The 25,028-nt window shown below is 45.7% G+C and overlaps 1 protein-coding gene across 4 annotated transcripts in view; it reads left to right on the top strand.

Annotated features, from left to right (window-relative positions):
- EDA (ectodysplasin A) overlaps nucleotides 1-21,461 on the top strand; it is a 344,750-nt gene extending 323,289 nt beyond the window's left edge. Inside the window, exons 3-8 of one of the 4 annotated variants that reach the window (XM_068962824.1) lie at nucleotides 7,332-7,355; nucleotides 12,076-12,255; nucleotides 14,144-14,178; nucleotides 15,062-15,113; nucleotides 17,947-18,062; nucleotides 21,210-21,461. In XM_068962824.1, the coding sequence (XP_068818925.1) occupies nucleotides 7,332-7,355; nucleotides 12,076-12,255; nucleotides 14,144-14,178; nucleotides 15,062-15,113; nucleotides 17,947-18,062; nucleotides 21,210-21,461 (659 nt within the window). Of the gene's footprint in view, nucleotides 1-7,331; nucleotides 7,356-12,075; nucleotides 12,256-14,143; nucleotides 14,179-15,061; nucleotides 15,114-17,937; nucleotides 18,069-21,209 lie in introns of all 4 variants that reach the window. The other 3 variants (XM_068962823.1, XM_068962822.1, XM_068962821.1) reach the window with 3 other exon arrangements.
- Nucleotides 21,462-25,028: the final 3,567 nt, after the last annotated feature.

Below are 25,028 nucleotides of genomic sequence, written 5' to 3'. Positions count from 1 at the left end.
GTCCAGCTTTCTGTTGATGGGCGGGGCTGTGTTCCCTTCCTGTGGTTTGGATGAGGGCAACTATTGTAGGGTTAATGACCTCTTTCAAAAGGATTTGTGCACGCACTGTTGTGTTCAGTGTCCCTCACCCTGCAGCAGGCCACTGTCGACTCACACCTCCACTGGAGACCTCCTGGACACTCACAGGCACGTTTGGCTCAGTCTCTTATGGTGACACTGTCTCTCCTGGCTCCTGGTGCACACAAGGCTTTGTTTGTGCCCTGCAAGAGTATGTTTCCCCAGTCCTGTGGATATTCTGTAATCAAATCCCACTGGCCTCCAAAGTCAAATTCCCTGGGGGTTCTCAGTCACTTTGCTGGAAACCCAGGTTGGGAATCTGTTGTGGGTCCTAAAGCTTTCTTAACAGTATAAGAATTTCTTTGGTATAATTGTTCTGCAGTTTGTGGGTCATCTGCCTGGCAGCTCTATGGTGGGGCTAATGGTGACCTCCTCCAAGAGGGCTTATGCCACATACTGCATGACCAAGGTCTGCTGCAGCCAGAGCCCCTGTCCCTGGAGCAGGCCACTGCTGACCCGTGCCTCCGCAGAAGACACTCAAACAGTCAAAGGCAGGTCTGACTCAGACTCAGTGGGGTCTCTGGTTCCTGGTGTACACAAGGTTTTGTTTGAGCCCTCTAAGCATCCCTGGTGGATACGGGGTTTGATTCTAAATGCAATTTGGCTCATCCTACCTTCTTGTTGGGGCTTCTTCTTTGCCCTTCAAAGTGTGGTATCTCTTCTTGGTGGGATCCAACATTCTCCTGTAGATGGTTGTTCAGCAGCAAGTTGCAACTTTGGAGTTCTTGCAGGAAAAGATAAGTGCACATCCTTCTATTCTGCCATCTTGGTAAGTCCAAGCAAGGCTTCAACAGAGAACTTGTAGATGTTTAAGCTGAATTTAGAAAAAGCAGAGGAACCAGAGATCAAATTGCCAACATCCATTGGATCATAGAAAAAGCAAGAGAATTCCAGAAAAACATCTATTTTGCATTATTGACTATGCCAAAGCCTTTGATGGTGGATCACAACAACCTGTGGAAATTTTTTCAAGAGATGGAAATACCAGAACACCCTACCTGCCTCCTGAGGAATCTATATGCAGGTCAAGAAGCAACATTAGAACTGGACATGGAACTATGGACTAGTTCCAAATTGGGAAAGGAGTATGTCAAGGCTGTATATTGTCACCTTGCTTATTTAACTTATATGCAGAGTACATCATGAAAAATATCAGGCTGGATGAAGCACAATCTGGAATCAAGATTGCTGGGAGAAATATCAATAACCTCAGATATGCAGATGACACCACCTTCACCTTAATGGCAGAAAGCAAAGAGGAACTGAACAGCATCTAGATGAAAGTGAAAGAAGAGAGTGAAGAAGTTGGCTTAAAGCTCAACATTCAGAAAACGAAGATCATGGCATCTGGTCCCATCACTTCATGGCAAATAGATGGGGAAACAGTGGAAACAGTGAGAGACTTTATTTTGGGGAGTCCAAAATCACTGCAGATGGTGACTGCAGCCATGAAATTAAAAGATGCTTGGTCCTTGGAAGAAAAGCTATGACCAACCTAGAGAGCATATTAAAAAGCAGAAAAATTACTTTGCCGACAAAGGTCCATCTAGTCAAAGCTATGGTTTTTCCAGTAGTCATGTATGGATGTGAGAGTTGGACCATAAGGAAAGATGAGCACTGAGGAATTGATGCTTTAAAACTGTGGTGTTGGAGAAGACTCTTGAGGGTCACTTGGACTGCAAAGAGATCAAACCAATACATCCTAAAGGGAATCAATCCTGAATATTCATTGGAGGGACTGATGCTGAAGCTGAAGCTCCAATACTTTGGCCACTGATGCAAAGAACTGACTCACTGGGAAAGACTCTGATGCTGGGAAAGATTGAAGGTGGGATTAAAAGGGGATGACAGAGAGGATGAGATGGTTGGATGGCATCACTGACTCAATGAACATGAGTTTGAACAATCTCCGGGAGTTGGTGATGGACAGGGAGGCCTGGCCTGCTGCAGTCCATGGGGTCCCAAAGAGTCGGACATGACTGAGCAACTGAACTGCGCTGAACTGAGTTGGGCATTTCCTATCCCCCACGTCAGGTTTTGCCTCTGGTAAAACCTCAGTCAGTTAGACTCTGATAAAAGTTTTCCTTGAGGGCAGACCTTGTTAAAGATAATAGAGAGGTCCAGATATATTTCAAGATGGCTGCTTTCCTCTCCCCTTGCTAGAGGCACAAGAGTATTTTTCTCCAGTTGCATAGTGAGAACTTGGTAGTGCTCTTGAAAGTAAAACACATGAAAGTGTGGGGAACCCCCTAAGACTGAACCTTCTGAGGACTGTTATCCCTTGATCTACTTGGTCCACACTGAGAATCTAGCAATCTTTTGATTATAGTTTTAAAGTGTTCTTACTGATACTGACTTTGGGTACAGGCTTCTATTCCTAGTCGGCTATAAGTCTCTGTGTCCACTAGTCTGTCTCTCCATCTTATAGAACAGCAGTTTGCCTGGGGATCTCACTTCTCTGATGGATCTAAGAAGTAGTGATTTTAAGTTTGTTCAGCTTTTTTCTTATTGTGACTATGGGAGTGATGGCTTCTAAGAACTTGATGTGTGAAACCACAAATTGGAACTATATACGTTTGTGTTTTAATTTCAAGGCACATCTAGAAAAACATGAATCTTTTTGAAGTTTCAACTTACCTGAAAATATGTAGAAGCCGTGTGCAATTAATTTAATCCATCGCTTCATCTATAAAATAAGCATAATAATGCCTACTTTGCTAGATTGTTATAAGACCTAAATGAGATATGCTAAGCATCTAGCACAGTGCATGGCTCATATATATTCAATAAATGCTAACTTTAATTATAATATCATTTATCTTCATCAGAATCCTAGGTTTGAATAGAGACAAAGTGTACAAAGTATTCCCTAATTTAGAAGTTAAAGAATCAGAATAAAATGGAACACTTGCCTTATGATCAGTTTGTGGTTGAGTAAGAACCAGACTCAGGCTAGGACTGCTGCCAGCTTCCATGGCCCTGATGCGGTTACAAGACTCCGTTTTCTTAATATCAGAGCAAATAGCTTGTCCACATTAATCAAACCCTGTCAAATCTAATATTTACTCCTATAAAAGCAATCTCAGCGACTATACACCTGTCTGTCCTACTCTGATGTATTTGTGGATTTTGCCTGTAGAAACCATGATGGTTCCAAATAGAGGGTATTAGAATGATAGAGAAATTAGCCTGTTACCATGGAAACAGACATGTGACACCAATAGTGCTCTGAGTAGGCATGTAAAAGGTTCTGAAGCATATAGAGAAAATAAGTCAACATATCTAAAAACATACAGAACAGAGCAGAGGTTACTGCTTTTGCTCTAGGTCAAGGTATTCATATCTAACGGGATAGTTCTAGCTCCCTGGTATTTTCTCTCTAGAAGATGGAAAACCACAATGACCTCGAGCAAAAGAAATGAGAATGGTTGATATAGAACCAGAACTTGGGGGAAAGGGAGGGAAGCTCAAGCTGCTGCTGCTGCTAAGTCACTTCAGTCATGTCCAACTCTATGTGACCCCATAGACGGCAGCCCACCAGGCTCCTCCATCCATGGGATTTTTAAGGCAAGAGTACTGGAATGGGGTGCCATTGCCTTCTCCAGGGAGGCTCAAGAGGGAGGTGATATATGTATAATTAGGCTGATTTTCATTGTTGTACGTCAGAAACCAATACAATATTGTGAAGCAATTTTCCTTCAATTAATTTTTTTAATTAAAAAAATGAACCAGGACGTATAGGACCATGCTGAAACTCATAAGAATTATTTACTGGCTATGGTGAGCTATATTAGAAAAAGAAGGAACTCCTTCTTATATTGTTGAAATGATGTACTCACTAGCACCTATGGGAAGTGTGATACAATCTAAGGATAATCTTGTCTATACTTATTCATCCTCATTTTTTTCAAGGGATATGCCAAATGTTCACTGAGCAGATAGAATCAAGTGGAAGATGGGCCTTGAGCACCTGTAGCTCTCAGCCCTCTTCACACCATGACCATTTCAGAAAATAAAGATAAAAATTTTATCCCATCACTTCATGGGAAATAGATGGGGAAACAGTGTCAGACTTTATTTTGGGGGGCTCCAAAATCACTGCAGATGGTGACTGCAGCCATGAAATTAAAAGTTGCTTACTCCTTGGTAGAAAAGTTATGACCAACCTAGACAGCATATTAAAAAGCAGAGACATTACTTTGTCAACAAAGGTCTGTCTAGTCAAGGCTATGGTTTTTCCAGTAATCATGTATGGATGTGAGCTTTGGGCTATAAAGAAAGCTGAGCACTGAAGAATTGATGCTTTTGAAGTGTGGTGTTGGAGAAGACTCTGGAGAATCCCTTGGACTGCAAGGACATCCAACTAGTCTATCCTCAAGGAAATCAGTCCTGAATATTCATTGGAACGGCTGATGTTGAAGCTGAAACTCCAATACTTTGGCCACCTGATGTGAAGAACTGACTCATTTGAAAACACCCTGATGCTGGGAAAGATTGAAGGCAGGAGGAGAAGGGGATGACAGAGGATGAGATAGTTGGATAGCATCACGGACTTAATGGACATGAGTTTGAATAAATTCCGGGAGTTGGTAATGGACAGGGAGGCCAGGCATGCTGCAGTCAATGGGGGTCACAAAGAGTCAGACATGACTTAGCGACTGAACTGAACTGAACTTACCTCACACAATATACCAAATCTATACCAGATTAATTAAAAGATTTAAATACAAAAATGAAATCATGAAAGAACCAGAAAAAATACAAAGAGTTACCTATGTAATGCTGATGTATCCAAATTTAAAATAACAATGTAGAAATGTAGTTACTGACATAGAAGATAGGTATCAAGCAACAAGATCCCATTTTGTGAAAATACCTACTTATATGCATAAAAAATTTCTAGATATACATAAAGTGTTAATAAGGGTTGTTTGTGAGTAGTTTTTTAAAGCTATTTTTTCCTTTTTGCTCCTCTTTTCTATGTATGAATATATGCATGCATTTATATATGTGTAATAAGTAGATATTTCTGGTATAAAAATAATAGAAGTTAATAAAAAATTCTTAACTTCCCTTTCCCTCCTTTTCCTTCTTCGGTCAAACTTCCTCCAGGAATTTTTTTTTTTCCTCAACTAACCAGTATAATTCTTTAAGTCTCCCCCTTTTAGTACTTTCCCATTCAACTGTAAGTTCTCTGAGAATAGACTTGTTTCATTATGTACTGTTCTTCCTTCCTTGGCATGCTCAGTAAAGACTGGTTGCCTGGTGATCATCTAATTTTCTCAAAGCCTTCTTCGAAGTCTGATGTAACGGTGAAGTGAAAGTCACTCAGTCGTGTCCAACTCTTGGCAACCCCATGGACTATACAGTCCAGGGAATTCTCCAGGCCAGAATACTGGAGTAGGTAGCAGTTCCCTTCTCCAGGGGATCGTCCCAACCCAGGGATGGAACCCAGGTCTCCCGCATTGCAGGCAGATTCTTTACTGGCTGAGCCACAAGGGAAGCCCAACAACTGGAGTGGGTAGCCTATCCCTTCTCCAGTGGCTCTTCCCTACCCAGGAATCGTACTGGGGTCTCCTGCATTGCAGGCGGATTCTTTACCAACTGAGCTATCAGGGAAGCCCACAGTGTAACAGTAGTAACCTTTTAACCAGCTAAAATGGTCCGAAGCTTGGCCAGGGCTAACACAGTCTGTCTATGAGGGCAGTGTCTGCAATGGCTGTCGTCTCACTGGTCTCCCAGGCTGAGGTAACCAACTAGTTAGCTGGTAGCTGGTTGATGGGATTAGGCCTTTCTATGTAAATCCTTCCACAAATAGCTTTCTTATTCAAGAAGGTGGCCCTTCTCAAGCTGCCTCTTATTTAGTAATATCTGTCTAGCTGTGCTTCCTTGCCAGAACCTCTGTACAGTCTCAGTGCTGTTAAAAACAAACATAAAAGATAGGCAGTAAAGAAACTGGGAGGAGAGAGAGAAAAAATGAGGATAGAAGAATGGAGGATCATGACCTTAAATGCAGCAGGTTGCTAAACCCAACCATAAACATTCCCTGCACATAATAATACCTGCAGTTGCATGTGAAATTATTTTGCCAGGAAAGTCTACACAGACATCAGTTTTCAAGGGACTGATGGCCACACTGGCAGCCCTCCAAGTTAGAGACTATGACTTCTGATTGAGTCTGCTTAGACAGAATCTCTGGTAGAGCAAGCTCTTACTAGTAAAGATCATTCAGGCTTGTTGCAAGAATAAAATAATATGACAGATGGAAATATGTTTCATAGTCTATAAAACAATATACAGCAAATGCTTGATGTTCTTCTTGTGAGCTCCTGAGGGCACTGACAGGGGTTTAATGTGGTCCATTAGAGTCTTCATGGGAGTTTGGAACAGATTTCAAATACCTGCATCTAAAGAAAACGAAATCCCCCTACAGAGTGAAGTGAATTGTGTCCCCAGTAGGGAAAAACATGCCTGCACGTCTAGAGACAGCTAAACTGTGTATGTCTGAGGAGTGATTGTTACCTAACTGTATGAGAAAAGCCTTGGGTTTTCTGAGTGCCCTCAATTGATTAGAGTTGTTTTCTTTAGAAGTAATTCCCCAGAACATGCTTGTGATTTCATTGTTGGTGTAACTGTTGACACTTCTTTTAAGGTGTCTGTTAACTTATGATAAATTACAGTTGGAGTTCATGTGGCCCCCATGTGAATGTATTATGGCTGCACTACTTGTATAACTAACAATTTAAATAACGGCAAGGAAGGGACTAAAAAGTAAACTGCTACTGCTCTGCTCCTTCCATGAAAATGACCCTTTTTTCGTTCAAGCTTCAACACGAGATTTCATATCAGTTCCTGACCTGAATGTGTGTCTCAGGACTTGCACAACTAATGGAATGCTGTCCTAAGGTTGTTGAGTTCTGCATTTCTGGACATTTCATTTTTATGGAGAAGTACTCATTCCCCCACTCCAAAGACTAAGCCTGAAAGATTTTTCTCCCTAGGAAAGAATCTTCCTTGTAACTTTATTGTTACAACAGTCAGAGACAGATTGGGGAGGTCTGATAGTTGTTAGATGCCTTGCCAATAACCTGACCCTCAGCTTGGGGCTCCCTCAAATTTGCAGTTTCTTAGTGGTCCCTCCTGTGAACATCTTGAAGAATATACACTATCTGTTAATTTGCAGTGACTCAAATATCCATTTTTTCTTTTAATAGGTCCTGTTAAAAACAAGAAAAAGGGTAAGTCAATCTCTTGATTTTATAAAATTGCCTTCGTGTCTTTTCTAAAATTAGAAGAAAAAAATCAAGGGAGAAGGATTTTTATACTCTTTCAGTGCTGTTTGTCCATTATTTTACTCAGTCACATGTGATCTTCTTGAGTACTATAGTTTCCAGGGAATAAGAAATATCTATCATTTTTCAGTGATAATCTATTAAAGATAGAATTGCTTCTTAGCAACTTATAAAAGTTGTTTTTGCTTTTCTTTCTTGTTCCCTCTTCCATACAATTCATTTTACCTCTCTTTCCTTCATTCTCCCTTACTCTTTCCCCTGACCTTCTCTTTTCTCTTTTTTTCCACTCCTTTACCAAATCAATGACCAGGTATGAATGATGTCCTGAGAGATGTCAGTACCCTCTATTTTGGCCTAAAAGCTATCCCTCGCCTATTTTTCAAGTAGTCAGGGAAGATATTTCTTGCTCTGGCATTTCAGTATATTCTTTATGATGGAAAAACTTGGCTATAGTAGTACCCTGACCTTTTAGTCTTTTCCAAGAAGCTTCTAGTTGAGCGGATCCATTGTACTATTGCTGAGTCTGTAAGTCTCCAGTGTACTTGCAATGGGAATGACCCACGAGTTTGTACAAGAGCTTGCCTGCTTGAAAAGAAGAACCCAATGACAGATAGGTTCCAAAAGACAGGACCAGGCAATATGGTTCACCCTTTCGGTCTAAGAAACCCAACCTTGAAACCAGTTTTAAGTACCTATTTGTTTTTGTGTTCTGACCTGGGAGGAAAATAGAGTGAAATTTATGATTTTTTCATTAAAATATTCTAAGTGAAATAATTCTGTTAACATTTCTGGAGCTTTATAGAATATATTATCAACCCTAGATTAGACCCAAAAACACTGGCTTCAGCTGCCTCCTGACACTTCTCTGGGCACTAGGGTACTCCAGTGGCTTGAGGTGCTATGGCTCACATGGGAAACTTGTGTCCCTGTTGGATAGAGGCTGAGGAGTGGCCTGGCCCCTGAGGACCTGAGCTGAGCAAAATTGGGAAATAGCCAGAGAACTGGAATCAGTGAAGAAACATTTCTCTGTGGGGCCTGGGCATTCAGTGAGCTATTCTGTCTTTTAAGAAAGTAAATTTGACTTTCAAGTGTGTAGTTTTCTGTTCTTGTCAGATCCCTTTAAGACAGAAACTTTAACAAACCTAGAAATCTCCCCTGGCCTGGACAATGACACCCTCTGCTCCTAACATGAGCCCAGGGGCGACTTCTTTTTTTTCTTAATAGGTAGCCTCAAGAGTATTTTGTAATGATAGCTACTAGGGGTTTTTTCCTACTCACTCATTCACTAGACAGTGAATAAGCATCAACTGAGATACAGAGATGAAGATGAATGGTTTCTGCCCTCCAAAATCTCCCGGTGTAGTTGGAATCATGGAAGAACACACAAATAATTGTATTATAGTATTTAAAAATTCAATCACAGAAGCATGAGCAGGGTGCTTGGGAGAGCACAGAGAAAGAACAAGTAGTTCTCCCTGGGGGGTGAGGTACCACATCTCAGAGGAAATATTATCTAACCTGGACTTTGAAGGATGAGGGGGGAAAAGAGAAGGGGAAGAACGTTCTAGCAAAGAGAACTGGCAGGTCTCAGAGGTATGAAAGAACACGTCATATCTGGGGAAACAGCAAGTAGGCTAGTGATTTACCCACATACAGGACATACATGTGGTGGGGAACAGCACCCAGTTCAGTGTCAGCCAAGGGATGACCCCGAGAGAACACTCTTGGCAGTGGTAATAGAAGGCAATTGTCTAGGTGAGAAGCTCTGGAATTACAGACTCAGGAGATCCCAAAGCTTCTGGTAGTGACTCGAATCGCTGCCCAGCACTACTACCTGGTACATGGGCCATTATTGGGAATAGAATGCACATGGGCCTTAAACATTTGCTTTGGCTAAAAGTGATTTAGAAGCCATTTAATATGGATTTCCTTGGATACAATGAGTAGGCACGTGCCTGAAGAGGTAAATTGATTTGTTCATTTCATGTCCATCCTTTAATGGAATTTTCCCCCTCCCATAACTCTCTCTCCCCACTCTTAGTTCACTCTGTCAACAATTTGAGTGTCACTAAAAAAATATGTGTATTCTTCCATCTAAGACTACACAGGGTAACTTGATACGTACAAAAGTCTCTGGGCTTTTGCATCATGAAGTGCTCTGTTAAAGTAAGGAAATCCAGAGAAGAAATGCAATACTCTAAAGTCATCCTCTTAGGCCAGGGGTCATTTTGTGCATGCTTCTCTCTGGGCCAATTTTCTATAAGGATGCAAAGATGAGAAGTGCACTTGCCTAAACCTGGTTGCAGAGAAGCAAAGACCACCAGCTGCAGAACTAGATCCCAGAAGGAGCTATTTCCCAGATTCCTTCTAGCATTTTCATAAGTGAACATTCTCGGTTTACACTTCAACCAGTATTCTCTTTCACTAGAGGAGTTTCTGGCTCTGATTCTTCCAAAATTACATTAATAATCACAGGAGACTCACCGTATTGATACCGAAGTTCACACTACCCGCAGAACCCCCTCTAGCTCAAAAATCACTGTTAGGCCTAGAAATTCTGTGACAGGAGACAGCCTACTATGTACCATCCCATGTGTCTGTGCCACCCAGAAAAGAATGAGAGAAGCAGCCTTTATAATCAACTAGGGAGGTCTCCTGAGTCTCAGGGGCAAGTCAGTCCTCCTTGTGGAACCTCAGTCTTGCCAGGAAACAGAAATCATCGAAGCCAAGCTCCTTATTCACTGATGGAGAAACTAAGGCTCAGGGAGAAGAAGGAATTTGCCCAAAGTATATGTCCATGGCAGAGCTGAGGCTTACAGACTTATCTTCCGACTACAGATTCCCTGTTTTTTCCACTACACTAGGTGGAATTGAAACTTGGGCACTGAATAAGCCTGACTTGGAATCTGCCCAAATCTGAAGGGAGATGGCTTTCCTGTTCAGCATCTTAAAATTGGCTAGATCTCGTAACTGGGCAGATTCAATCTTTTGCTGCTAAGTGCAGGGAAAATGCTAAAACTCCTGCCTCTTCCTGGGAGAAAAGCTCTCTGTACTTTCCTTACTTTCCTCCCTGGGGAAGGGGCCCCACAATGACCTTGGTGTTTCATTGTAAATGCAGATGTGGTTAGACATGGACAACTGACCTCTTGAGTGGCGTTGCCATGGGGATTGGGTTTCTTGAGTGTGGCATTCTCCTTAAAAGAGAACCTGATGAATCAGAACAGGATTCTCTAGTCTGCGAGTCCAGGAAGCCAGAAGGCAGTGTCAGGAAAGAGGTATTTAAGTGAGACTTGACGGGGCTATATTTTTAAAGGAAGAAATATCACAAGTGAAGACACCACGATGGAGGCTGGGGAAAGGCTCCCATTCCTGGGACTTCTACAAGACTGTGAAAAGGCAGGGAAGTGAGGAAGCAGCCGCCCTCCTGTGACCACCTGCAGTTCTTGAATTGGACTGCACAGAGGAGAGGAGGTAAACAGGAAGGACTGGAGCTTTCAGTTCAAGGCCACAGTTAGAACCTGGTTAACATAGTTCTGGTGGGAATATGGGAAGGACTGGAATGTGGAATAGAAGGTTGAGACTGCTCTGAAAAGAGAGCAAGGAGGAAATGGGGAGGATCTGGTGGCTTGATTAATAAATACATTCAAGAATAGGGCCTCTGAGGAAAGAAGACTCTGGGAAGCTAGATTATTTAGCCTATAAAAATAGAAGTGGATAGGTGACTTAATGTCCTTGAGCACATTAGGGTTATTGTCTGTATGATGGCAACTATTCTTTTCTACCTATACAAACGATAGTATAAGAGCTTAAACTTCCACAGGAGGAATTTCAGTTCAGTATACAGAAGAACTTCCTAACAGTGAGGGGGTGATAAACATTGGAACATGTTACCAAGGGATTCTGCAGAATTTCCTTTCCCAGAGCTCTTTAAAAATAGGGTTTAGAGAGGTGAGCTGAGAAAGCAAAACCTGCCTGCTGCTTCCTCCATAACTCAGCTCCCTCTGGTCTCCACTACCCCTTCTTTCCTTATGTTACTTGAGCCTTCTCTCTCTCTCTTTCTCTCCTCCCTCCCCCCACCACCTCTCATCTTCCCAGACTCCTTCCAATTCTACTTTCCAGCCTCATCCTAGCTCAAGTCCCTGTACATCCTGACTCCTAGAGGAAGCCTTCCTGGAGCTGATAGTCATCCTAAGGTCAAGCTGGCCTCCGAGCTTGCTAGCCTCATCCACATCAAGCCCACCAACCTGGATAGTAAACATGAGAGCCACGCTCTGCAACAGTAGCCCAGTTCTCAATTGTAAAAAGTAGCCCACACTTGGTGATTCTGATCCTTTGGACTTGGCCAAACGGTAACCTCCTTTTTTAAGCTTCCTGACCTCTCCAGCATTTTGTCCCTACAGTTAATGCAACATTTCTACTGTCCTGTGACTGTGTCTGTTTCCACACAAGACCAAATTCCTTGAGGGTCATTATTTCTTCAAACCCAGCCTGTAAATGCTGATTCATGAAACAAAGTGTGTGTGTGTGTGATGTGTGATAACAGTATCCACCTCTTTAAGAGCAGGAACTCCCGGAGGGCCAACTTTGTGTCATGAGAAAGCTGTGGAACTCCTGACAGTACACTCAGTCAGTAATTATAAATGTGATACCGAATCTCATCTTTCAGGAAAGAAGGCAGGACCTCCTGGACCCAATGGCCCCCCAGGACCTCCAGGACCTCCAGGACCCCAAGGACCCCCAGGGATTCCAGGGATTCCTGGGATTCCAGGAACAACTGTTATGGGACCACCCGGCCCTCCAGGTCCTCCTGGTCCTCAAGGACCCCCTGGCCTCCAAGGACCTTCTGGTGAGTTCCTCCATCTCTCCACCATCCTAGGTTCCTTAAAAGTTCTCTAATAGAACAGGAGCAGGAGATCCCAAGAGGAGTTTAAAATGATGGTATGTGGTCTCCTTGCTCAGTGGAGAGCTAGGAATTGGACAAGCCAGTAGAGCCTGCCCTGCTCTAACTTCTTATTTATGGGGCTTCCCAGGAGGTGCTAGTGGTAAAGAATCTGCCTGCCAATGCAGAAGATGTAAGAGACACTGGTTTGATTCCTGGGTCAGGAAGCTTCCCTGGAAGAGGGCATGGCAACCCACTCCAGTATTCTTGCCTGGAGAATCCCATGGACAGAGGAACCTGGTGGGCTACAGTCCTTAGGGTCGCAAAAAGTCAGACACGACTGATGGCGTGTGGTCTCCTAGCTCAGTGAAGAGCTAGGAATTGAACAAGTCAGTAGGGCCTGCCTTGCTCTAACTTCATATTTATACCAACCTGTCAAGGAAGAGATACCTGTTCTTGACCTGTGGATTTTGTCTCCCGATTTCCAGCATCTAGCTTCACATACTGATGTTTGATTAGAAAAAGGCAAAGGGTAGGAATGGGCTTCCCTAGTGGCTCCCAAGTAAAGAACTCACCTGCCAATGCAGGAGATGCAGGTTCGATCTCTGGCCCAGGAAGATCCCCTAGAGATGGAAATGGTAACCCACTCCAGTATTCTTGCCTGGGAAATCCCATGGACAGAGGAGCCCAGTGGGCTACAGTCCATGGGGTCACAAAGAGTCAGACACAACTTAGCGACTGAACAATAACAACAACATGGAGAGGAATGTTGGGGGCTGGACAGAATGACAAGCCGTAGAGTAGTCTCATCCCCTGAACTCTGAAATGCCTTTCCCATAGAGCTAGACCAGTAGTCACTGATAATCAAGGAGTTGGAAACTTATGAGTCACCCAGGCTGTGGAAGAAGCAGACACAGGCACCAAGACCAGTCTGTTGAGGAACCAAGTGCTTACTGTGCTACATCCTTCCCCTACCACGTTGCCCATTTGAATAGCATTTAACCTCTTTGCATCTTTCCCCTTGGGCCCAGAAGGCCATCCCAAAGGCACAGATGCAGATCCAAACCTGCCTAATCAGAGTTGACAGGAGTCAGACTGCCGGGGCTTAGGTCAGCTGCTGTTTCCTTCTCCTGCTCCCCTCATCTTGGGGCTTTTACAGAAATGGACTCTTCACAGCTGATTTCTCTGGGTCCAAGAATACTGCCACAAGACTCATATTCTTTGACTGGTAGTTCAAACAGAGCTAATCAGTGTCATTGTGGCCCCAAGAAATGCAGTTTGGAATTTTTTTTCATCCCATCTTTCTACAAATAGTCATTGCATACTTTCTATGTGCAAGAGATATATTGATTAGTGGTTCCAGTTCTCGTGGAATTTATGTCGTGCAGGAGGAGAATGACAATTAAAGAACAAGATGTGTACAAATGGCAATGCATTCTACAGAGAAAATTAATAGAAAGAGAACAAAAGGCTAGAGAAGCAAGTACCATTGTCTCGGGGTCCCATGGTGGCAGGAATGCACTCTCCTCTGTCACCATGGGTGCTCAGTGGCACTTGCCTTGGGCCATTGTTGGCGAGAGGCCAGTTTCCTGCTGGGTGCTGGGCGCATTGAAGATGCAGGTCAGGGACAAGTCAGAGAAGAAAGGGGTGTCATCTCCCACTCCAGAGCCCCGAACCCTGACTCCCTCCAGCTCTGAGTCGTGGAAAATAAGGCTCAGTTGATGCTTGGCAAAAGGCTCAGACTGAGCCTGGCTTGGCTCAGACAGGGAGCAAAAGCTCAGTGCCATTGGCTGCCTAGATGAAGAGAAGCAAGTAGACAGAGCATGCCCTCTGACTGGCCTGTCCTATTTTGCAGGTGCTGCTGATAAAGCTGGAACTCGAGAAAACCAGGTTGGCTGGGAATTGCTGTCTTGCTGGGAACAAGGGAAGGCCACAGGCCTGAGCCACCCTTGAGTTTGCTCCCTGCTAAGTTTGCTGAGGCTTTCTTTTGTGAGGAGACCCTGGAGGTTCTAGGGGCTTTTCATTCACAGCCCCCTCCCATGAATAGAATAACTTTGCCCCAGGGCCTGCTTTTAGCAAGAGAACTGAGCTGTGGCTATTTTTCCCCATTCCCTAGGAGACAGAGGGTCACCACAGCCAAGCCCAATAGTCAGCTGACATGAGCTGTCAATGAGGTCTATTCACCTGGTCCTGGGCCTCCCCAACTACACCAGACACCTTGTCGGCATTCCAACCACCTGACGTCAGCAGCTTAGAAGTTTAAGAATATGTTCTTGAAAATCAGCCAACCAGTTCCAGGTCAAGCCCAGCCTGGCCTTCTGCCTTCACAGCCTGAAGGGCTCCTCCCTAGTCTCTGAGCTTCCTGATCCATCTCTACTGGCAGTTTCCACTGCCTCGCCTTGTCTCATCACGGCTTCTCTCACTACAGCTGTTTGGCCACAGCAATCAATCTACACAGCTGCACGGTGCTGGATGGCTTGCAGGGTATTTTATATTCGTCACCTCAGTTGATCTTCAGACATCTCTGTGAGAGAAGCCAGACAGAGATTCTCAGAATCCCCATTTCACAGGGAAATGAGGCTCAGAGGCATTACATTTGGCAGAGCTATAAAATCATATTACCCTCTAGTAGAAATGTGGCCACTCGCATCCCAAGACAGGGGAGAGGGGTCAGAACTGGGATACAAATGAAGACTAGAAGGTGGCAACTGGTGGCTGAGCAAGCAGCCATTTCTCACAGTGACTGCTTTCTCTGTCCTTCTCATCCTCCCAGCCAGCCGTGGTGCATCTACAGGGCCAAGGGTCAGCGATTCAAGTCAAGAATGGTAAGAGTCAAAGTAGGCTCTCTCCCTAAGAAGAGTTTTTTCCTGCCACCACCTTTACCCACAGCCTTCAAATAACCACCCAGCTTAGTTCCTCCCAGACCTCGAAGGTACCCTTGACACTAGGGGCCATTCTCTACTCCATTTTGCCCTCTGCTGGCTGTTTCAAGTAATTGCTTGCCCTCAGACTGGTTACTACAAATTGCAGTTAGAAGCACAGACTAAAAAAAAGAAGAAGCTGAAAGGGACTTGAGACATTGTCTAAACCAAGGATTCTTGGAAAGTGGAGGCTGAATCAGAGTCACCATTGGGAATACGTATAGTTTGATCAACATTTTCACAATACAAATTATAGAAAGTAGAAATATATAAAATCAAATCTTCTTGTGTGATGGGTCTAGGGTGGAGGGGCATTTCTCTCAGGGAAGTGGGGGGCATGTTAGACTCTGTAGGAAGTATGAGATGCTAGTGTCTACAAAAAAAGGGGGTGGGTTGAAGGAGGTTAGAAATCCTACGTTTAATGTAATCCCTGCATTTCAAAGGTAGGGAAGCAAGAGTGCCAGAGAGATCGGACAACACCATAATAAATCTACTGCCTTACGTTTGTATGGTACTTTAGAGTTTTGTCTTTGATTTGATTTGATCCTCACAACAAAGGTAGGCATTAGCTCCTTTCTACGAAGACAGAAACTGAAACTCAGAAAGGTTAATTAACTGGCCCAAGATTTCCATTAAGAGTAGGAGCTGGGATTCAAAACCACATCTCTCTGACTCTTTCCACTGGACTATGCTACTTCAGTGATGTGTGTGTATACTCCACTGAGTGATTAGCTTCATTTTCTTCCCAAAGAGACATGAACATTCATTAAAGAACAGTGCTTTGAAATAATGTCCAGTCTCCAGGGTATACAAAGCCTAAAATGCATGAACCCCCAGGAGCCTCAGGAAGCAGCAAGCCAGCCAAGATGCCAGATGCTTACAGAGCTCAGAGTAGAAGGGAGGGGCTGTGAGTACAAAAGCAGTAAATGAAGCATCAGAAACCTGCTGCATGGGGACAACAGCTTCTAAGAACCCAGTCAGTCCTGAACTGGCTGTGCTCTGCTTCCTTAGTGACTGGGCTTGGGTACCTCTTGGACTGCCACATGGATGCCTGACTTCATTGCCTCAGAAACATAAGTAAGAACAGAATGGCACCAAAACCCAAACTGTCCTGCTGGGACCAAGTGCCTTGAGACCCAGGACACTGGGTAGGCCATGATCACCATCTATTCAGGGAAGAGTGAGACAGTCAGGAAATAGATTTGTTTGGGTGGCCTCAGTGTTATGCCAGAAGCTACTGATTTTGCTCCCATCATACAACAAGACTAGTGCCGACCCCTCTGGGCCAATCCCCAGTAGTAGTCTATGCTGATCTTTAGTCCCAGCAGAATCAAGAGTGAGGGGTCAGGAGTAGAAGATTTCCTGCCGAATGGTCGTCTGTGAGGGACAGAGTCAGAGCGTCTCCTCTGAACTCCTATCCCGTCTGCTTATCACCTCAAGGGAAGATGGGCACCTTTTCCTCACACCTCGGAAAGGCAGACCTCCCGAGACTAGCCAAGGATGGACTTTCAAAACATGTTTTCTTGGATGAAGAATGGATTTTTTAATTTATTTTTAATTGAAGGATAACTGCTTTACAATATTGTTTTGGTCTCTGTCATACATCAGCATGAATCGGCCGTAGGTGTACATATATCCCCTCCCTTTGAACCTCTCTCCTACCTCCCACCCCGTCCCAGCCCTCTAAGTTGTCACAGAGCCCTGGTTTGAGTTCCCTGAGTCATATAGCAGATTCCCACTGGCTATCCATTTTACAGATGGTAGTGTATATTCTCTCTATTTATCCCACCCCCTCCGTCCCCCCTGCACACACACCCCCATGTCCACAAATCTGTTCTTTATGTCTTCATCTCTAAGAATGGATGGTTTTGAAGGGAAAAGTCTCCCAAGCCTAAACTCCCTCCTCTTAGGGTGGGAAGGAACATCCCCTTTGCTACAGAATGGAAAGGGAAGCCCTTCTTCCTGCCTCACATGCCTCTCCACTCGCAATGGAGTATTAATGAGAAATGCTTTGCAGCAGTGCCTCCGTGCTCTGACACCCTCTCCATCCATTTGGCTGGTTCTAGGGCTGCGTGGCAGTTGATCCCTCACTTTCATAAAGATCCCTCTGCCCTACATGGCCCTATTACTGGAGGTTCCTTGTCTGGCTGCCATGAAGTCTGACAACCCTGATCCCTAAAGTTCTCTGAGTAGACAGATCCTTGGGCCAAGTGGTTTACTGGGGGCCCATGGAGACTTTCCAGAAAGAAATGAGTTTGGAGGAACTATAAAAAGGAATCTGTTAAGGACAAGAAGAAATAGGGATTCAGGAGCTATGGCTGGTGAGATGAAATGGAATAATAAGACCTAGCCTGCCCCTCAGTGTCTGGATTTTGCCTGTGCAGGTCTCAGAACAACAAAGAAAATAGGGCAGCATGCCCACCCTCTTCTTACCAACCACCCCCAATTGCAGTTGGAAGATGTTGGTTAAAGATCCTTCCAGACAGAGAAGTCAGAAAAGGAAAGAGAAAGGACATACAGACCCCAGGGGCCTGAAGTAGGCCTGGCTGCCAGTTTACAAACAGACCGCTTTCTCTGCTTCTGAATGTTCTTCTTAAAGCTTGGCCTCCTGGGCTATCTGGGTTATATCGCAATGGGGGTGGGGGTTGTGTACAGCTTGATATTTGTTGTTTCTATTGCCCAGATGATTCTGACATGTACTGAGTGACTGCCGTTCTCTCATACTGAGATCTTTCAGGTGGAGTACTCAATGACTGGTCTCGCATCACCATGAACCCCAAGGTGTTTAAACTACACCCCCGCAGCGGGGAGTTGGAGGTACTGGTGGACGGCACCTACTTCATCTATAGTCAGGTAGAAGTGAGTACGGTCTCAGGCCTAACTCTTATATCCAGAATGCAGATCCTTTGCATGCCACAGAGGGGCACTGTGGAGCCAGCCCAGACCAGCCAATGGCTGAAGTCCTGGGTTGGGGGGTTGGAGGGTGCTGGGAGCCAGTGTGAGGAATCCCGCCCGTGACAAGGTCATGAGGAAGGAAGCTGACATATGCAAGGCGTGCTCAGACTTCAGGGACCCCTCTGGAAATTCCTAAGCATGTACCCCAACAAAAATCTGCCAGCTTTTGTGCTCTGCTTTTCCACTCTTCTGACATTTTCTGGAAAAAGTCAATTCAGGGCTTTAGTCTTCTGCATTTGAAAGAGTGTTTCAATCCAAATACCCCTCTGATGGCTTTCTAACCTGCCTGCAGGACTCGTACAGCTGCGCATGTGATTGTTTGAGGCCTCCTAAAGCTTAAAACATCCTAGGAATGTAGGGGCTTCCGAAGAGTCAAAATCTTTAGAATAGGACTGATTAAAAGTTTCATTTGTTGAGTCAATGCTTGCTGCCAAATTTTCATATCCTTTGTTTTTAGATATAGTTGGTATATAGAAAAACAAGTAGTAGACCTTGTATTAGCAACATTAGATCTTTGAGTTAAGTACCTTCTTTGTTATAACCCACTGCGCCTTTGTTCTATAGAGATGTAACTTTAGCGCTTTAAGGAGATGCAGATCAAAGAAAAACACTTCAGGGGAAACAAAACTAACATTCATTAAGGAAGAGAGCCAAAAAGTGTTAACAAGCCTCTTGGCCAGAAGATAATGCAAATCACCTGAGACCTTTTGTATACAAAATGATGTATAGAAAGAGTCTGGGCTGCGAACGCTACATAATTTTGTGTCACCCATTGATCTCCATATTTTATCAAAAGTATAAAAAGCCTTCTGAACAATAAAGGATGGGACCAGCTTCTCGGACCAGTCTCTCGAACTAGTCTCTCGGCCTGGTTTCTGGGGAATCTGGCTCCCCCCGTGTCTCTCTCTCTCTCATTTTCTCTCCCTTTCCCTCTCTCTGCTCTTTACTTTAATTTCAGGCTGAATTTCCATCTGGGGCGCAGAGGCTCGCCAGGTCTACTTATTTGCCCTGGCTGTAAAGACCCGCGCGAAAGGGAGCTTAAGGCGAGGCACCCTTAGATATTCAAGCGGGCGCCGGTGGCCCAACGTAGATTGTGCAAATTCCTTGTCTGGAATTTTATTGATCTTCCGCGTAAACCAAGCTATTCAGCCCTCTTCCTCCACTTAATCTTCCTACTACACTATAGTTTCTTAATCTAATCTTATATTAATAAATAAACAAGTCTTTCCACGCCAACGCCGTCCACCCTTCGAATTCCCTGGATCCACCGGGGCTGGACCCCGGCAGGAGGGAAGACCCACTCGGGGAGGGAGTTGAAAGGAAGGAGGAGAGACAGAAGGGGCTGTTTGGGGTTTTTTCCTTAGCCAGATATGATTGAAAACTGAAAAGAGGCCCCTCCCACACCCTGCCATCTGATCCGCTCCTGCAGGGCCCCAGGCCCTAGCTTCCCCGCTGAGCTGTTTGGTTCTACTGCCAAAACCGAACTCTGTCTCAGTATATTTTTAAAAGTCAGTTCCAGGGTTGCTGAGAACCCCTCCCTCCCCACACCACTGGCTTTATAATGAAGAGTGCTCTTCCGGACCTTCTCTCCACCTCAGGAAAATTTCTGTCTTTCCTTCCTCTTTCTTCCATTTGTTTCTCTACCTTCTGCTTCTCTGTTATTCTTGCTTCTTTAGTCTCCCTTTTTTTCTGTCCCAGCACTTTCCTCCCTCTGTTTGTGTCCTTGTCCCAGCCCAGGGCTCACTTCCCAGGTCGGCCAGTGCCCATCCACTTCCACCCTGTTGTGTCTCCAATAGTGTGTCTCCTCAGAGCTAGAGGTGAATGAGCCTTGAGGCTGGGGCTTCTGTGGGGTGAGGGGCAAGCAGGCAGATAGACAGAAAGACGACAAAGCCAGCAGAAGGGTCTCCCAGGAGAGTAGTCAGAGAAGGTGGGTCCTCGAGCATTTGCTGAGCCCACCAAACATCCTGACACAGCTTGGGTCCTGACCCAAAGATTTTTCTTAATTCATTTTTAAAACATAAAATTTATGTATTTTTTGGCAGTCCTAACACCTGAATGTGCTGCTGCCTTCTAAACAGTCTATGGAGGGAGCAACCTTTCTTAGAGTCATTTAGGGTGACAGATGGGTGTCCCAAAACCCAGAGGTATGATCCCAATGTCCTATGGGACATTTGTCCTAAGTGCCATTTGATGTGGGGTGGGGATCAAAGCTTGGGGTGGGGTGTGATGGATAAGGTAGTGATGAAGAGAAAAATTAATTATCTGGGCCTGCCCTGGGTTAGAATGGGGGGTGGGCTCAGACCTTGGACCCCACGCAAATTGGGCAAATCCCCTGGATGTCATGCTACTGAACACAGCTTAGCACTTCTTTCTGTTCGCCAAGTAAAGTTAGTTTTGCCCATCCACGTTCTTTATCTCTTATGTGACGGATCTCTCTCCATCTCTCTGGACCTGTTCTTCTATCAGTAGACGAGAGGACCAAGGGGCACTGGGAGAATCAGTGAGAAATTCAGCAGCAGGGGAGGGGGGCTATAAGCAGAAAGAACTGAAGAACCCACAAATTGCTCCTGCGCCCTCTTAGGGGAATCAATGACTTCTAAGTTTATCTACAAATAGTTCCTAAGGCTAGAAATTGAAAATTGATTCATAGTCATTTGTGTCTGCAACACTGATCGAGCTCCTAGTGTGTGAAGAGAACTGTGCTTCACACTAGGGCCAAAGAGAGCAGCCGGCGGGGTCGGGAGCTAGGGGAGGTAAAGTGATGAATGAGGCCTGGCTCATTCACCTTGCAGAGTCTCCCCGGCCATGTGCTATTGAAAGGAAGGTTTCCAGCTCCCTGAGCCCAATGGAGGGGAGGCAGGACAGTGAATAAGCCTGTCGCCCCACCTGTCCTGTGGTCTGACTAGCGTGTCTTCAGGTGGCACTGCTCCCTTCACGAGGCACAGTGGCAGCTCGCATGAGTGGGTCCTGTCTACTGGTCACCAGGGAGGGCCCCACCCTCTCCTTCTGCTCGCCCCCAATCCCTTCTTGTTGCCTCTCCCCCAGGTATACTACATCAACTTCACTGACTTTGCCAGCTATGAGGTGGTGGTGGACGAGAAGCCCTTCCTGCAGTGCACCCGCAGTATTGAGACCGGCAAAACCAACTACAACACTTGTTATACAGCAGGTGTCTGCCTCCTCAAAGCCCGGCAGAAGATCGCCGTGAAGATGGTGCACGCTGACATCTCTATCAACATGAGCAAGCACACCACCTTCTTCGGGGCCATCAGGCTGGGCGAGGCCCCTGCATCCTAGATCCCTCCAACCTCGTTTTGCCCCTGCCCATGCCCCTACCCCAGGTTAGGGAGCTAGGACTCCCAGAACCTCTAAGTGCTGCTGTGGAATGAGGTATGTGGGTGTCACAGCCGCAGAGAAAAATTTCCCAGTGCTATTTATTCCCCAGTAATTCCAAGATGACAAGGCCAACTTGACTCTCCAGAATGACCTGGAGTGAACAGGACAGTTGATGAAGCCCCAGGGTTGGTGTGAAGCAGAACCTTCCTCCTTGGCTCCCCATTGACTGCTTCTAGCATGACTATAACCTCAAGGTCCCTGGTGTCATTCTGTTGCACTAAAGTGAGGGGCTTAGGCAGCAGGCGAGAAGTAGCAACAGTACAGCCCAAACTGTGGGGCAAGCCTTTGACCTCGAAGGGTGCGTGTAGGGTGGGATGGTAACATTGCAGCCTAAGGAGAGGGGCAAGGAGGGAAATGCAGGCGCTTGTTACAGAAACCAGGGGAGAAGCCTGCCAGATGGTCTTCCCACTCTCACTGATCCGTGTGCCAGCAGTTGGCGGGGCTTTGGGGAGAGAAGCTTTGCTTTCTCTTGAAGCATTTGCAGGGCATGGCCATACACCTGCCTGTATAAGAACCAGAGGCCATGCTTGGGGCCACGTGTCTTTCACTTTGTTTACAGCTGTGCTTCAAGCTCAGAAAACTGCCCAGATCCCTGCACAATTGTCCCTTTCCCAGCCTGGTGAGAACTCCCATTTTTTTCCTCGCCAGAGCCTACCTCTGTCTGAGACTGGTGCCTATCCCGGGACCTGTGTTTGTGTGAGTCTGAGATACTCTTTAGATTACCTGGGCACAAAGGAAGTTATCCATGTATTAAGCAGCACCAATATTCATCTAGTCAAGTTATGTCTGGGGGCAAAGAGTTGAACTGGATGACCTCCAAAAGTGCCTTCAAATTCTAGTATCTAGGCAGCTGCCAAGCTAGCCTACTAAAATTCCCAAACCCTAGACTGACCCTGGGCATGAGCAAGGGAGAGCTTTTTATCAGACCCAGAAAGAGTAAGAGCTGGGAATAGGACAGGGTTTTCTTCACGTGTATTGCAATCCAAGTGGTCATTAGCGTAGACCTTGTCTGAAAGGACAACAGCTGATGCCCTACTAATCACGTACCACTCCCTTTCTTCTCTCTGGCTCAATAAAACCACAGCACAGAAGAGTCTCCATGGACTCCAGTGCTGCTTCCCTGAATCCAGACTCAAGAGGAGGCAGTATCTAGGCAATGGGCAGGCTTGTGCCCTCTAGTCAGGCCCAAAGACACCTTTCCCCCACCCTCAAGCTTCCCATCGAATCATGTGATAGGATCATGCAAGGGTCTTATTTCTAACTGTCTGGGCCCAGTCTGGGTGCTGGGTCTGTAGCCCAAACCTGAGAGAGCCAGTCTTGTAGAATCTGCTGCTTTCACTCCTGGAACAAATTTCCTTCTGCAGAGAAAGGGAGTACGGTCCTTCAGGCAGCTGAAATCCACCGAGAACAATTGGTACTCATTTCCTTACTGTGCCTCCGTTTTTTAAGAAACTATGCTGCTTGGCCCCTCAAGGATCAGAGCAAGAGGGAGTGAGCTTCTCCACCATTATCTGGTTGCTAATGATAGCCTTCCCACCCCAGATGAGGCAAGCTTGAGGCATGTGTTTGACCCCAGATCCTATAAAGTGCCTTAGACAGTCCTCAGCAGAATCTGATGAGAACCTTTCCTTAAAGTTTGTATTTTCCCTATCTCCACTGATAATATTACCAACCCCATCATTTAGACAAGGCTCAGAGGTTGAGTGCTTTGAGCAGGATCTCACCCAATTTAAGTCATACCTGGGGCTTTCAACCAGGTCTGACTGTGAAGCTCTTCTGTTCTTCCCCAGCATTGTTTTGAATTTGGAATCTAAGAGAGAACCAATCAAACTGGTAATATGGACCCCAAATCCTTGAGGGATCTAGGGAGAAACCCAGAGAGGCTCATTTTCGTTCCTTGATGGTCGTGCCTTTTCTCTTGACTGCCAAGGGCTCTGGGACAAAAGAGTAGGCCATTTCTTTGGGAAACTCCCATCAGCCTTAGAGCTTTTGTGTTCAGAAGAAGTATTTTGGTAGCATGCCCAAGCAGCAGGCCTCCAGTACCCACAGAACAGGTACCCCTTGTGTTCTTTCATCCAATGAAAGAACCAACCAATGAACCAGCCATTGGGCACAGAGCCCCTCCTGTGGACAAGGGCTTCCTCTGGTTGCCCTTCAGGCAAGTTAAAGGAGCCGGTCACTTCCCACAGCTAGAGTGACTCCTCATCTCTGCCATACCACAGAGACCTCTGTATTACCAGGATCTCTCAGGGATGCAAAGAAAGCCCAAGAGAGGTCTAGATGAGACGAGGGAAGCAAAAGACTTCCTAATTGTGCCACTAAAGGGCATTCTGACACCAACCCTCTTCTCTAGGTATGGAGGGGATTAGAGGGAAAATAGGATTCACACAGGACTCTTATTCATTGTGACTCTTCAAATGCAGCTCTGGAGGGAGAGGGGTGATGAGGGAAGCAAGAGGTAGCTGGGGAGCCCTGTTGCTGCAAAGTTATTGAAGTCATTTACTCTTAAGAGAATGTGGAGCTAGATTCACCCCCCTGGAATTACACCAACATGGCTTTAGAAAGCTGAGGCTAGCATGGAGGATGGGATGAGGACATTTGTGAGCAAGCGGATGACAGAGGTTTGAAGGAGAATTGCATGGTGGGGGCTTTGCCAGCTGCTCCGGCTCCAACAGCCAAAGCTGGCACAAAAGGCAGCTGTTGGGGACCCCCTTCATCTATCCTGAGCCAAATTTCTTTTGATGAGCAATAAAGGGCTAGGAACCCTGAAGGTGAACAAAAAGTTTGAGCTATGTGTGAATATGAGTGTTTTATGTAACTTCTGGTGGATGCAAATAGATTCAGAGAAATTAAGAACTCGAGAGGCCCTTAGAAGTAATCTAGCCCAACCTACCTTCTACCCTGCTCATGTGGAAACTGAGGTCCAGAGAGGGAAGGCGACCTTCCTGAGGTGTGGGGGCCCCAACCTCCAGACTCAGCAAGGTGAGGGAGGCACAGTCTGTGTCCCACATAGCCCCCTTCTTTCTGCAACCCGTGGACTCAAGTCTGGAAGTGCTTGGCCCTCTTCTGGAGCCTAGCCAGGGCAGGGAATGCATGGCCACAGCCTTTGTCAGACTGCTTCCTTCCCCAGGGCCCTTCCCCAGCTTCTGCCTCAGGATGGAAGCCTCCGGACAGGCCCAACTGCAGGGAGTCCTGGGGCTGCCTCAGGACTCCCCCCTGCCTGAAGTCTTCCCTAGGCCATGTGAGCACAGAAAAAAAACTGGATATTTTCCTTGTAATCCATTTTAGGGCTCTCTCCAAGTGGAGTTGGGATATGTCATTTCTTTAGTCAAAAGCTTCCAGCTGGGAGAGGGGAAGGGCTGCATGGTGAGGGTGGCCTGGAGCAGGCCCAATGCTGCTTTGGGGATCAGCATCCAGTGTGAGATACTGTGTATGTATATAAACTATACATAATGTATATAAACCGGG

The sequence above is a fragment of the Capricornis sumatraensis genome, chromosome X, assembly GCF_032405125.1.
Source record: "Capricornis sumatraensis isolate serow.1 chromosome X, serow.2, whole genome shotgun sequence".
Taxonomy (NCBI): domain Eukaryota; kingdom Metazoa; phylum Chordata; class Mammalia; order Artiodactyla; family Bovidae; genus Capricornis; species Capricornis sumatraensis.
The sequence above is the reverse complement of the archived record's forward strand: the minus strand, read 5'-3'. Positions and strand labels throughout refer to the sequence as shown.